General features: G+C 41.0%; 1 protein-coding gene across 10 annotated transcripts in view; it reads left to right on the top strand.

Annotated features, from left to right (window-relative positions):
* Window positions 1-12,807, top strand: part of CREM (cAMP responsive element modulator) — a 29,770-nt gene extending 16,963 nt beyond the window's left edge. For 2 of the 10 annotated variants that reach the window (XM_053359698.1, XM_053359696.1), the window contains exons 7-8: window positions 8,687-8,843; window positions 11,647-12,206. In XM_053359698.1, the coding sequence (XP_053215673.1) occupies window positions 8,687-8,843; window positions 11,647-11,791 (302 nt within the window). In that variant the 3' untranslated portion in view covers window positions 11,792-12,206. Of the gene's footprint in view, window positions 1-63; window positions 151-4,424; window positions 4,557-4,918; window positions 5,037-5,241; window positions 5,370-8,686; window positions 8,844-11,646 lie in introns of those variants that run through there. The other 8 variants (XM_053359699.1, XM_053359700.1, XM_053359706.1 and 5 more) reach the window with 8 other exon arrangements.
* The last annotated feature ends 1,668 nt before the right edge of the window (window positions 12,808-14,475 follow it).

Below are 14,475 nucleotides of genomic sequence, written 5' to 3'. Positions count from 1 at the left end.
AAATGGCATTTGTATGTCTCTATTTGTTTTGAACTCTTAATAGATTTTTCAACAGAAAAGTGGGCTATAAGTAGCCAGCAAATAACAAACAAAAACAGGAAAAGACCCTCTTCCCTTAACAGAATACAACTACAAAATGACAGAGTTAAGGTAAAATACTTAATGATGAGCTTACAAACATGAAAATAAAGTTTAACCATCAATATGGTAAAATATGCACTATAGGCAAATATATGTGTTTTATGGCCAATTCATCTAAGGAGCAGAGCATGGTTTGATAAACTTTAATCATTGCTAGAAAAAAAATTGAAGTGTACTTACATAGTATGGATTCTTGGATAAAAGGATGATACAGTAACTTAGTTTGCAATGTTGAGGTGGGTGCAATATATTTCTGTATATAATTTGATCAATGTTGGCCTTTTCACTGTGTGAGTGGCTCCTGCAGGACAGGAGGTCCTGCATTGGAAAGTCTTATTTTTCTTCCTTTTTGATGTATACCTTTACTAAGACACAAGGGTTGTTTCTGTGGTCTTTTGGATGCTATGCCAGGGAGTAACTTGTTCCCTTTATAATCCTCTTCTTGCTTTGAAAAAGTCTCTTGCACTTTACTTTCTGCCTTTCCTCTAATAGACATGAAAGAAGGGTTTGTTTTAAAGTAGATGGTAGAACAGTTGGTAACTTCAACTCAAGTACCACATTTGAAAGTCAAGAGTCTGCGAAATTCAAGCTCTCTTTAGAGGTTGGCAAATTTGCATATAACTTAATGCACTCTGAAGTAGTAGGTTCTTATGCCTCCTTGCCTTGGATGTAATGTCCAGAGATGAAGCACGTAATACACAGAAGTCTGATAATCTGTGATCTTTACCAGGCAAAATGAGAGGAGAGATTTGCATATTGTTGTTGTTTCAGTTTTGTTACAAGCAAGTAGTATATAAATTTTGTTAATAAATAAAATAGCCACATACTCTTCAGCTACACATTGTGCCCAGTTTATGGTGACAAGGGCACATTCTGTCATGCTATACTACTGTGTGTTGCTTATGTACAATGGATGATGTGTGAGTAGGAATTAGATTAAATGTTTCTTAGTCTTAGACATAACGATAAACTGCAAGATGATCCTAAGATGCTAGTGTGAAGCCACAAAGAAGCAGGGTCAAGAGTATTCTATTATTATTAAGTAATTAAATTTCTATACCGCCTTTCATCTGAGGATCACAGGGTGGTTTACAATATAAACATGAAAAAAATACATAACACAAAAACAAACAAAAACAACCCCCCTCCAGCTTAAAAAGCCATAGATTGTTTAATTCAGTGTTTCCCAACCTTTGGTCTCCAGCTGTTTTTGGACTACAACTCCCATCATCCCTAGCTAGCAAGACCAAAGGTCAGGGATGATGGGAATTGTAGTCCAAAAAGAGCTGGAGACCAAAGGTTGGGAAACACTGTAATTAGCCAAAGGCCTGGGATAAGAGGAATGTTCTTGTCTGGTGCCTAAAGATATATAATGAAGGTGCCAGGTAAAAGTTGTGTTCAAAAGTGGTAATCTCATTTAATTCTAATCTCATTTAGTTACCAGTTTCCCCAAAGGAAATGGCTCGGACTACAGCTGCCTCAATTGACATGTCACAATAAACCAGTGTTGCTGGGTTATTATGGTTTGCTAGGAAAGGGAAGTGTGCTGTTGAACACTGTCAAATTACACCCACTTCTCTCCTTCCCTGATGCAAGCAGGATAAACAAACCAGGAAGCCAACAATTATGACTGACTTCCTGTAACATCCAAACCCAGGATTGTGGCTTGCTCCCCAACTAGCCAGTACTCCTAAACCAACAGTTTTAGTCTGGTTAGCAATACTGGCTTGGTAGGAAGGAAGAAACAATGATCTGAGGTCTAGACCTCATGGAAAGCTGAGCTTAATTATGACATTCTGGTTTGTTTATCCCACCGGGGAGGTGGAGTGAAGCAGGAGCCATCAGACAATAAATCCTGTTTGCAATAAACCATGATAAACAGCCACTTTGTGAACACTACCTGGAAAGCTGCTACAATAATGAAAAGAGATTGCTAACTTCTCTTGTGCACAGAGTAAACCAGGCCTGTTGAGCAAAATAGGAAGGAGGTTGAGAGAGAGGATATGAGGGTGAAATATAGTCAGAGTCGAGAGTGAATTCCATGCTCTTTATTCAGCTCATAGTGGTGAGGAGGAATGGAAGTTCCCCCAAAATATCTGCTTTATATACATTATTTACACAATGGGCTGCACATGATTGGCTAATTCCGGGATTTTCCATAGGCCAATCAGGTTGTGGATTCACTTCCACCTGGAGCTGGATTGGGTGGCTCCTGCGGACCAATCATACTGCTGCATTGTTCTAGGACCAATCAGACTGATGCATTTTGGATCCTATTGTTCTAGGACCAATCAGACTGCTGCATTTTGGATCCTATTCAACTCAGTACATAACAGAGGGTTTCTGAAAATACACCTGGGTGGACATTTACACAACAAAGCAAAGGCACCTCTTACATTAACTTCAGCACTAGAATACTTTCCTTTTGCACTCTTGTGTTGCCTCTTCAGTGACGTGGAAACTAAGCCAGGGGTGGACAGACTTCAGGCTCAATGGAACTAATTTGATTTTTACTATGACCTCCAGATCTACCACCCAGAGCCAGATCAGAATGATGGCACAGAGGGATTTCTGCACACTTAGAATTGCTGCTCAGCCAAGGCATTTGTTCTCTCTGATGTTGCAGTGCTTTCTCACACAAATCCATTCCTGCTTTCCCCAGAAGCTTTCTTCATTTCAGCAAGCTAATTGTGTGTGAGAGAGCCTTTTAGTTGTTGCTAGTGCTAAACCTCTGGGTGTCTATAGCTCCTGCTGATCCACTGAAAATCACCCAGAGATTTACCTGTAGATCCCAATCTATCTTCTGCCCACCCTGTACTAAAGCACTTCTGTTCCTTTGCTGCTGTTTCTATTCCATGCTGAGGACCAAAATGTGCATGATACTTTTTATAGCAACAACCGTATACATCTGGTGACTCCTGTGATTGCACTCCATTGTCATCACACCAGAGGCTGAATGGAACTGTGGTTCCAAAAACTGCATATGAGAGCCTCTTAGTCCAAGTAGTTTATATACAAGTGGTTATTGCCCCGTAACATTCTGCAATGGAGTCCCTATAATAGTTGTTTGCCTTGATGCTGGAAAGAGTCTATGTACAGAAATGGTAGAGGCTCACAACATGGCTGTTGGAGACAAGAAGAAATTCCTGTCAGTCACAAGATCTGCAGGAAAATATTTATGAGAGGTTAGTGTGAACTGATGGGTTTGGAGAAAATCAACATCATCTTTTTTGTCTCTTAGTACTTACCAAGAGCTGTGCAATTTTTATCAAGTGCAAGTATGCCAAGGGATAACTGCCGAGGGCAACATGCCTTGAAAGGCAGGGTGGCAATGCATGAAAAGTAGATAAATAGCAATGGAAAATTTATTCATGTGGGTTTATATTCATCCTTACTCAGAAGTGAGGATAAAGGAAAGAACATACTGCCCCGAGGGTCAGAGGTACTGTGCCTCTGAGTATCTGTTGCAGGGAAACAGCAGTCCACAGAGGATATTGCCTTTATGTCTTGATTGTGGGATATCTGGCTAGTCAGTGTGAGGAACAAGATGCTGAACTTGACGACCTTTGCTCTGTTACCTGGTTTTGCAGAGCTGAAAGGAGGCACACTCTAGCCTCTGTCACTAGCCAGGTGACTTAGGACCATCTGGGAGGCTGCTTCCCCTGCCTCCCAGGTAGAAAATTAGGACAAAAAGGAGACCAACATGACTTTTCCCACTAGCTAGTGAAGAAGCAGTTGTCCCTATGCTTCCTTTCCTCTTCCCTCCCCTTTCCTTTTCCCTTTTGTATCATGTCTATTAGACTCTGAGCAGGGGCTGTTTCATCTTTTAATATATGTATAGTGCTTGGAGAAATGTAGGTGTTTTAGTAAATGTTAAGTTGTCATCATCATGAAGCAGGAGGGCTCCTCTTCTGGTGCCTTGACTGGCTAGTATGCCACAAAAGTCAACATGGTACGAAACAGTTCTACCCTGGCTTGCCAACTTTTAATTCATACAGATACTGAATTGCATTATTGTTTAAAGTACAGTTTTATTTTGAAAAGCGTTGGCAGCGAAATAACATCTGCCCTTGCTGCAGATGTGTCTGTGGAGCCTGATTTATAGCCGGCTCCCTGGATCTGTGCCTGCCTTTGTATTGCGGGGAGAGCGAAGCTAGGCTATATAAAAAGTCTGAAGTGATTGTTTGTTAGCAAAGGTTTTCCCTGGGCTCCTGTTTCAACGAGCTGTTCCAGTGAGAGAGCACATTAATGACGGGGTAGGCTAGTGAGGTCATTATGATGTCAGTGCTGGAGCTTGTAATCCTGCACATGCTTGCTTGTTTGGAACATTTCATGTTCTGCTGGTGGCAGAGGAGAAGCCTTTGAGCAGACGCTGGCCATGGCTGTAACCAGAGACGAAACCGGTAGGCAATTCTGTAAGCTTCTTTTTCGAAAGGGGAAATTGGGGCTGTAGTCCTGTTCACAGCTGGGCTGCTGAAATCCCACGGAATCTGTGGGATTTAGGCAGCCAAATTGCAAGCAGGGGGAATTGTTTGCTAGAACACCCAGCGACAGCGTTGCTGGTCTAGAGCACTTAGTTACCAAGCACATTTTTTTTTTATAGATTCCTGGAAGCTGTCATTAACATTTCTTTAGCTGATGCAGCATTTTAGTTAGTTAGACCAACGGGTGCTCTTTCAGTTCTTGTGCTGTTTTTCTTTGCTAACATGAGCTTTGAAGCAATCCTTTTATTTAAGCAGTGCGAACAAGGAACTTGTCTCCCTTGGTGCTTTTTTAGAATGATTAAACAGCTTGGAAGTATATGAAAGATTGCTTCTTCAGCTTCCGGCAGCCAACGTGTAGTTGTGTGGACTGTGCTCACTTCAGCCATGTAATCGGTCTTCCATCTCTGACAGGTAATAAAGAGCAGAAATGAAATCTGAGTGACCCGCGTGGGTGCTCCAGCAGTGCTTTGGGCTTTATGATTTAGTTCTTTTGCGCCTCCTCCACTCGAAAAACTGCCTGTTCCACAGCAGAGTTCAGCAGGCTGACGTCAGATAGATTTCCTGGAATCGCGTTTCAGCGGGGCTGGAAAAGTTAAACTCCACAAACAACAAACACATTGACGTCAGCTACGAGTCATGCTGTGATTTAGTCAGTTCCTTTCTGCTTCAACCAGTGCTGCCGCCGCTGCTGGCATGTTTGTTACAGCGTTAATTCAGTAGCCTGCATGCTGTCTCTGGAGCTAAGTAAGCCTGGCTTGTGTGTCTTTTGTTTGTTTGCTGATTCAACGGGATATTTTCTTTAAATAATAGTAATAAAAGACCTCAGGCTCACACGAGCCAAAGGACCAGGAGCAGCGCAGCAGACTTGAGTGAAGTTTATAATCCTTGTGGTAAAGGTTGCTAGCCGTGTGTGGAGGGGAATGTGGGTGAAACTCAGACTTCTGTTATATGTAGCATGCCTGGTTCTTCTTGCCAGTACTGAGTGGCAGGTTTTTAAAAAAATAATAATATTTGTGGTGGGAATCAGGAGCGGACTGATCATTCCTTGGAGGTACAGTTTTTGTACCATAGGATATTTGGTTATTTTATGAATTATGGTTTAGTTACGGAATGAAACCTGGATTCACCCCCCTTCCCCAATTCAATTTATGTAGCAAAAAAACAGTAACAGCTATAAACATTGCCGATAGCCATATTGATACCTGGGGGGGGGGGGGGGAGGGAATCCAGAAGACACAGTTGAGTAAAAAAAATAATTATTAGGGCCAAGTAAAATGTCTCAGAGTAATGGAGAAGCTTTGGAGTTCTCAATATTTTTTCTGGATGTTAGAATTACAAAAAGGGGTGTGTATGGGGGAGCATGAGCAAGTTTGGCATAATGGACAAGACCAGAGTTCTCCAGTTTGTATCAGTCTTGAGATGGAGTTCTGTAAGCAAAGCTTAATTAAATGACCCCATGCAATGTACAAAATAGGTTCCTTGTTGCAATAAGGGTAAAGGGGAACAATGACACAATGGTTGTTGCGCTTTTCTCAAACTTGGCAAAAGTTGAACAGTGTACTGTATACATTTTTGGGAATTTATTTATTTATTTCATAAAATTAATACACTGCTTGATTGGGAAAAAAGAACAACACCCTCAAAGCAGTTCACCTAAAACCAGAATACCATCTCTTTACTTCTGCATTTTTGCATGCTGTTTTAAAGCCACTTTTATCACGCAGGAATTTAAAATGTTAATGGTCAACCATGTCAAAACTTCATAATATGGTGGGGGGTAGGAGCAGAGGAAGAATGATATCACTGACTGGAACTTTAATCCCTACCTGTGTAAAGCTACCAGATTGCAGCCTGATAAATTTAATAAATAATAATTACAGCAGCGGCCATTCACGTACTTATTGCTGATATTTGTAAGGCATCTAAGGCAATACTTTACAAACTGTAACAAAAACAGACACCCCCCCAGGAAATGGAAGTAGGAGCAAAAAAACAATAGGGTGAATGAGATTCCTGCCCCCCAAAATGCTTTTCTTATGACCATAGGAAGAGACAGCACCATAGCTGTCAACGTTTTCCTTTTTTTAAGGGAAATTCCCTTATTCCAAATAGGATTCCTCACAAGAAAAGGGAAAAGTTGACAGCTATGGACAGCACATCTAAATGTTCAGTCTTTATGTCCCTGAAATTCCCTGAAGAAGGACTAGCAGGGTAAGACATTCATTGGAATATTATCTCTTTTATCTATCCTACAAAGAACAACATTGGACATTGCTTGGTAGTGGTTACCATGACAACAGATTCAATAGATAATAATTGCAGAATTTATCTGGATGCATTGACATTTGTTCTGTTAAAGGACAGAAGGAAGAAAATGTACTTTTTGATACTTGCATTTAGCTATTAACTACGTTTAGCAAAAGTGAGGTAGAGCCCAAGAAAAATCTGCCAGTTTGGCAGCCCATCCCACTTTCTGTGATCATTGGCTTCGAGAGATCAAGAGAGCATCCATCTGTCTGGACAGACCTAGGCTGACCTGAGGCTCTTGCTTCCTACATGTGAGGTGATGAAGGCCCTGTTAAAATTCTGTTAAAAAATCCCTGTCTTTTCTGGAGTTACTGATTGCTGGTACCTCTCAAAATAGGCCTGCAAAATATGTGACCCGCCAGGCTGAAAATGGCCTCCAACAGCTATATATAGTGGCCTGCCAGGGCTTGAGGAACTTGGTTGCCCATTAATTAGCTAACTTAGTTGGTAGAGCATGAGACTCTTAATCTTAGGATGTTGAACAAAATATTTCTTCAGTTGCAGGGAGTTGAACTAGATAACACTTGTGGTCCCTTCCAACTCTACAATTCTATCATTCTATGGTTTCTCTTATTATTGTTTTTATTTATTTATATTTATAGAAATATTTATATACCACTATTCATAAAAAAATACCAGAGTGGTTTACAGCAATTTTTGCTATTGCTTATAAATTAAGTCACATCTATAGTGTGTTAAGCCCTATGTAGAGTATAGTATAAAGTCCCAGCACTTTGTCACAGAGATGGAGAAATGTCTCGTAGCTGCTAAGGGGAGGGCTTTTTCAATACAGTCATACCTCAGGTTGAATATGCTTCATGTTGAGCACGTTCGAGTTGTGCTCTGCGGCAACCTGGAAGTAACTGAGCGCGTTACTTCCGGGTTTCGCCGCTCACGCATGCACAGACGCTCAAAATGACGTCATGCGCAGAAGCGGTGAAAAGCGATGTGCGCGTGCGCAGATGTGCCGTCGCTAGTTACGTTTGCTTCTGGACGTGAACGGGGCTCCAGAAGAGATCCTGTTCGTATCCAGAGGTACCACTGTAGTGGCTTCCCAGTTGTACGATGCCTTCTTCAGAAAAGCTCGCCTCACATCTACATTGTGGTATTGTCCATCCCACCATTTTATTTTCCTGGGCATCTTAGTTTTTGATTGTTTTTGTTTTATAAGAAAACATGTTTGTAGTGCTTTGTAGACCTTTGAACATTTCTGTGTTGCTGGTTTTCTCTACAGTAAACAATGCACTTTTTGTTCTGTTTGCACTTGAATAGATGGAGAACATTCTCGTCTGGATCTTATTTAATTCATCTATTTGAATATTTTTAGGCTGCCCATCATCCACAGATCTCAGGGTGGATTGTATAACTTTAAAATAACACAACCACCACATCCATATTAAGTAAATAAAGATCAGGTAAAAATACCATGTTAAAACTACCAAAATGAACTTCAGCAGCAGACTAATATCCCCAAGCTGCTTGGGCAAAAAAGCAGATCTTAGCCAGGTGCTGAAATGTCAAAACTTTTGGTGCCTGGGGAAAGGCATTCCGTAACTGGGGCGCCAACAATTGAGAAGGCCCTATCTGTGACACCGCAGTGGTGGGACAATGGGAGAACCTCCTCAAATCTAAGGAACTGGTCACAGAATGTGAATTAAGTTCTTCCTGGTATTCGAAACCAACATGCTAACCAACGTTTTAGATCATGGAACTGTGTGACATTTCTTTTGTGTCATTTTCTTCTTTTGTTGCAGCTGCTACAGGTGACATGCCAACTTACCAGATCCGAACTCCAACCACAGCCTTACCTCAAGGGGTAGTCATGGCAGCATCCCCAGGAACATTGCATAGCCCACAGCAGCTCGCAGAAGAAGCAACGCGTAAAAGAGAGCTAAGGCTCATGAAAAATAGGTATTGCTATTTCAAGAAAAAGCAATGAGTTGAATTTACTTTCAAGAGCTGATGACAGGAAAGATGGGGGTGGTAAATCAGTATAGTTGCTAAGGAACATTTTCCCAAAGATAAAATTGGCCAGTGGGTTTTTCCACGTAATTTACTGGGGAGAAGAGGGCAGTGCCTTCTCTTTGCCCTGGCACTTAAAGTGCCGTTGAATACTATACAGTTGCATTACTGAATCTTTGTGGCTTTTAAAGCAGGATTCCTCAATCTGGTACCTCCCCAGATGTTTGGCCTACAACACCCATCAGCTCTAGCAAGCATGGCCACGCTGGCTGGGGATCACGAGAGTTGTAGTCCAATAAATTTGGAGGACCCCAAGTTCAAAAAAGCTGCTTTAGAACAACTGTTCTCCAAAGGCCGAACAGCCAAACTTCCACCACTTCATGTGGTAGCGGATTTGAAACAGGCTGTGGCTGTTTGGGACAAGAGTCAGCCTAGTCTGTGCAGGTTTCTAAGTTCACCAACCTGCCAACTATCCAAATAGAAAAGAAACACAATTTCTTCACTTGCTATGGGGATATAAATGGCAACAAACCTCCTGAAGTTCCTTATGAGATCATGGAAAACTTAGATTACCTTTGCTTTATAGTTCCTGAGGGGGAGATAGGAGGTTAAAGTGAGGTTAGGTTATTGAATTTATGCATTGCTCCCCGCTAAAGAAGTCCTGAAGCGATTTACAACCAAGTAAAATATAAAATAACAGAATTGTATGAACACGGGGAGAGCATTCCATAAACAAGGGGCTACGACAGAGAAGGCCCGTTCTGTCTTTGTCACCCTCTGGACCTCCCTCGGAGGTGGCACACACTGGTGGCTTTTGGCAATGCATATTATTGGGTGTTTTGTAGAGTTCTCCCCCTTAAGATCTATAGCTTATGAAATGCTATATTCAGTATTTTCATATATTATACAACTATATATGGTGTAGATGTGGTGAGAAGTTATATTTATGCATTTCTCTTATTGCCAGCGTTTGGTATATGAATTTGAGGCAGGCAATTTCAATGTAGCATCTGCTTCTATAAAGGAAGGGTGGGAGTGTTTTGCTTAATTTGAGGGGTATTCTGTTAACTTCCCAACAACTGATTTCGTGTCTGTTACAGCAAAACAAATTTGCTGTAATTTGCAATTTGGATGTCTCCCCTCCCCCCTTTTGTGGTGGTGGTCAGCTTATTTGTGCTATTTGTGTGTCTTGTTTTTGGTGTCAGTGCATGAACTCTGATATTAATGTCTGCTGTTGGCATGCGCTTTGTAGGAAAAAGTCGTCTCAGTTGTAACTAACCTTGCCATTGCTCACTGCATCCATGGTATTGCTTTTTCTCATGCCCTTTGTCTTAAATTGCTCATCCATAAAAATTCATGCCTTAGATTCCAGATGTTTGCGCTCTCTTTTTCTCTTTCATTCTCTTACCAGGTTTAGCCTTGTGTCTGCCATCAGTAACACATGTGCAACACGCACCAGTTTTTCTTAAGGTGTACTTTCTTTCTGTATAAATAAATATGGTAGCTAGTAGGATCCCAGCTTGAGTGTGCAGATGTTTCTAGGGGGAAATCTTGCCCACCCCCTCATGCAAGCAGAAGTGCCTTTTGTTTGTGAACCCTACAAAAAAGAGGGTGGATCCCACCCCATAAAATCTCCCTAGCTTTTAGGTGAGTTAACAGAAACTGAGGCGCTGATGGCATGGCTGAAAGCTTCTCACTGTTGCTTGTTTGGGCTTATTTACAATATTTACGGTATATACTGCTTTTCAACAACAACAAAAATGTTCTCAGAGCTGTTCACATAGGTGACTTTCAAACATGCTTCAGTTAAGCTGTTTTGAGTTTCAGAGGAGGAGAGAAGGCGCTTCAGATTGTTAACCGAGTGCCCAAAATAGTATGAAAAAATGTGCCCATAACAGCAAATCCAAGATGGAAGGTTCCCATATTTATTTAAAGAACAGCTGGATCTTATTGTATACACCATTGATGGAAGGGATGGACTTTCCCTTCCTTTGTAAAGAGCACAACATGTTAGTTTAAATGCTGTTCCTGTCATTTAGCCATAGCTGGTACAGTAAAATGGCTTATAATTTGAACTGTAGCTAGTAAACCTCCAGCTGGTCTGCTCAGCCATGAACTTACTAGGGAGTCAGGCAAGCCATGCTCTTTCAGTACAGTGAGTTAAGCTATAATAGTTATTTTAAAACTTAAGATTCGAATTGCAAACCCATTCGGGTTCCTTTTAATGCCTTTATAACTGATTTGACCTTTTGCCCCAAACAGGATTTTGGGGGGCAAAATTTCAGTCTGGTATCTAAAGATCATGACATTGATCTTTGCAGACAGTTTAGTTGATAACATTTTGGCAGACATGGGCTTTGATGCTTCTCCCCCCTGTTTATGCATGTGAATATGACGAATTATGGAAACAGATGAGGTGGGATGTTTGTCAATCCTGTGCTTTTTGTTCTAATGCGAGTTTTGATGTAGCGAGCGGTGCTTTGTTAACATCTGAATAGAACGCTGTCCATCCATCTGTGTTGCAATTTTCTCACTCTGAATATGCTACGTTGACGCTGTTCCTGTGTTTATCATCAAGCTTCTCCCGCTGCTCTGCATTGTCCGTAGAATTGGCGGTGTGATTGTTGTACAGTTTACCAATTTGGCACTTGCTGATTTCAGCTTTTCTGGTGGTGGAGGTTCTTTTTTTTTAATCCTGGTTGTCATTGTGCTGTGCCTTTTCCTATAGTCATTTGCCTTGTGTTGCTTCCAGGGAAGCTGCTCGTGAGTGTCGCAGGAAGAAGAAGGAGTATGTCAAATGTCTTGAAAATCGTGTGGCTGTGCTTGAGAACCAAAACAAGACTCTCATTGAGGAACTCAAGGCCCTCAAAGATCTTTATTGCCATAAAGCAGAGTAACTGGCAATGGGCAATGGACCTTTTTTTTTTTTTTTTTTTGCTAAAAATGCTAGTCAAGGCATGAGATGAAGCAATTCTACAGATTGCCATGTGGCCCTTGAGGAAGGGACAGTGCGTTGCCCTTGCAATCCCAGTTGTCCTTAGGTGTTTTTGAAGAGTTGTTCTAAATTTTGGAAAGCATAACAGTGTCCATATTATATTGACCATCATCACTGCGTTTCCCGGCCCCCTCCCTGCTCCCGCCACTCCAGTAGCATGCCAAAAAGTGTTTTTGTTTGCCCTTTTTACTTCTGCTTTTTTCAGGGAGGCTGCAAAAGAATGTCGACGGCGGAAGAAAGAATATGTGAAATGTCTGGAGAGTCGTGTTGCGATGTTAGAAGTTCAAAACAAGAAACTTATAGAAGAGCTAGAAACCTTAAAAGACATTTGCTCTTCCAAGACAGACTAGTATCAATATTGAAACTGTGAACTGGCTACAGCATGTACAGATGCTTCTGCAGGCAATGTCTAGTCAACAAGAATTATGACTTTTCCTTTGTATCATTTGTCTTCTACTCCAGCCTCTAACATTCCTGAAACGCTGCATTTTTGTAGATTCTTAATTGAAACTTCAGGTGTCTTTCTGATCCAGAAAGAGTCAAATGGTTAAGGCAGTGTCTGTTCCATCTTTTCAAAATGCAACATGTGTAAGAGCTGTTCCTCTGCCCAATCTTTGCATTAATTACTTTAAATGTATAATTTTGGTTGTTCCCACTTGCACCAGTATTTTAAAGTGATCAAAGATAATGCATCCAACACAATAAAATGAAAACCACCCTAAGTATCTCAGGAAAGAGTTATATATATAAATATATATATAAAGGTATGTTGTAATGACATACATGTATTAGAATACTAGTTTACAAATGAATTTATGGCATATTTTTATATTCATCACTTTGTGAAGAAAGTATTGTACTGCTGTCACTGAGTGCCATGGTTGAAACTAGTTTTTAAATAGAACCATGTTGGTTAAACTTTGTAGTGTTTGGTGTTTATTTGGACATCTGGCCCAGCTAAGAAATTTTAAAATTTATGCTGCACGTTATGAAGTAATTTTAGCAGACATATATTTATGGTGTGTCTTATATTTCATAAGCCACCACCAGAATTGTAATGCAGGGATTTAAAATCTGCTCATGCTCAGACCCACTGTTTGCACAAAGGCTACTTGTAAATAAGACTGACGCTGGTATTTTTAAAGGTCTGTGTCATACCAATGATTCCCTTGTCATCATCTTCCAGGCTAAGCAATCTTTTTTAAAGGGTATTTCATACGACGTGCACAACCATGGTTGGTCAGCTCTACTCAGTGGCTGTTGCCTGTCAAAATCTTATTAAATACCCCAAGTAGGAGGTGATTTTTACTGTTTGATATGTGCTATGGATGTAAACCACATTTGCTGAAGGTGATTTATTTCTTGTCCATCTAATCAAGAGAAGTGCAAAGTGTTTCTCTCCACTGCCATCCTCCGTGCCCTCTTCATTTGGCTATATGGCTTTGCAGTTGTGTGACGCCAGTCTCTCTTGTGTTTCCTCCTGGCCTACATTCCCACCCCTGCTTAGCTGAAGCAGTGTTTCCTGCTGATCTGGAGCTCTGAAAAGAGAAAGCACGTAGGGACATCAAGCAACTCTTCAGGAACTGTGTACACGCCACACATTTAAAGCACATTTCCTCCCCATCCCCAAAAACAGAATCTTGAGAACTGTGACTTGTTGAGGGTGCTGGGGAATGTAATTCTATGAGGGGTAAACTACAGTTTATCAAGATATGCTTTAAACATGAGATGTGTATGCAGCCACAATTGCTGTCACAAACAGGAGCTAGGGGGGGATTTCCTTTTGCGTGAACATAGCCGTGCTTCCTTTCCCTATGATAGCATCCTTGGGCCTTTTTTAATGCCTGCAGTTAAACCGGATAGAGTAAAATCACAAAAGACTTTGCAAACAAATATTTTGAAAACAAATACTAGAACAGATTCATTCCAAGCACCTTCTTAGATGATGAACTGTGGATATGTGCTGTAATTAAAATGAATTGCAGTTTATTCTTCTGTTTTTAAAAAATGAAATAAAAGCAATAAACAACGAGTACCAATTCTACCAATTTGATGATGGATCTGCTAGAAGACATTCCTCTAGTTGGCTGCCATTTGCTTTTCAGAAGACAGTGGAAAATAGATTCTGGAGCACTTCTCAAGTCTTCAGCTCATCGCATTTGGCAAAAAAAGACCAGTGTTTCAGTTCTTTTAAAGTATATGTGAAGTGCAATAAATATGTCATGGTGAGGTAGGTGCTTGTTGCTTCCACTTTACAAATGGTAAACTTGAAGCTGAGAAATTGCAGTGTGTCCAGGCCTAGTCAATGGAAACTTGCAAGGAGACCCTGGAACTCCTGTCTTTTGCAAACAGGTTACTACAGGCTGCTCCAAAGCAGAAGGACTTGATAAATGTTTTATGTGCCATAGAATCCCAGAACTGTAGAACTGGAAGGGACCTTGAGGATCATCTATTCCAATCCCCTGCAATGTAGGAAAATGCAATTTCCCCATATGGGATTGAACCTGCAACCTTGGCATTATCAGCACCATGCTCTAACCAACGGAGCTATCCTTGGAGTTAACTGGCCAGCAGCAAATTGTTGGT

Source organism: Podarcis raffonei, chromosome 12 (assembly GCF_027172205.1).
Source record: "Podarcis raffonei isolate rPodRaf1 chromosome 12, rPodRaf1.pri, whole genome shotgun sequence".
In the NCBI taxonomy this organism is placed as follows: domain Eukaryota; kingdom Metazoa; phylum Chordata; class Lepidosauria; order Squamata; family Lacertidae; genus Podarcis; species Podarcis raffonei.
Note: the sequence above shows the minus strand (reverse complement) of the source record. Positions and strands in the feature narration are given on the sequence as shown.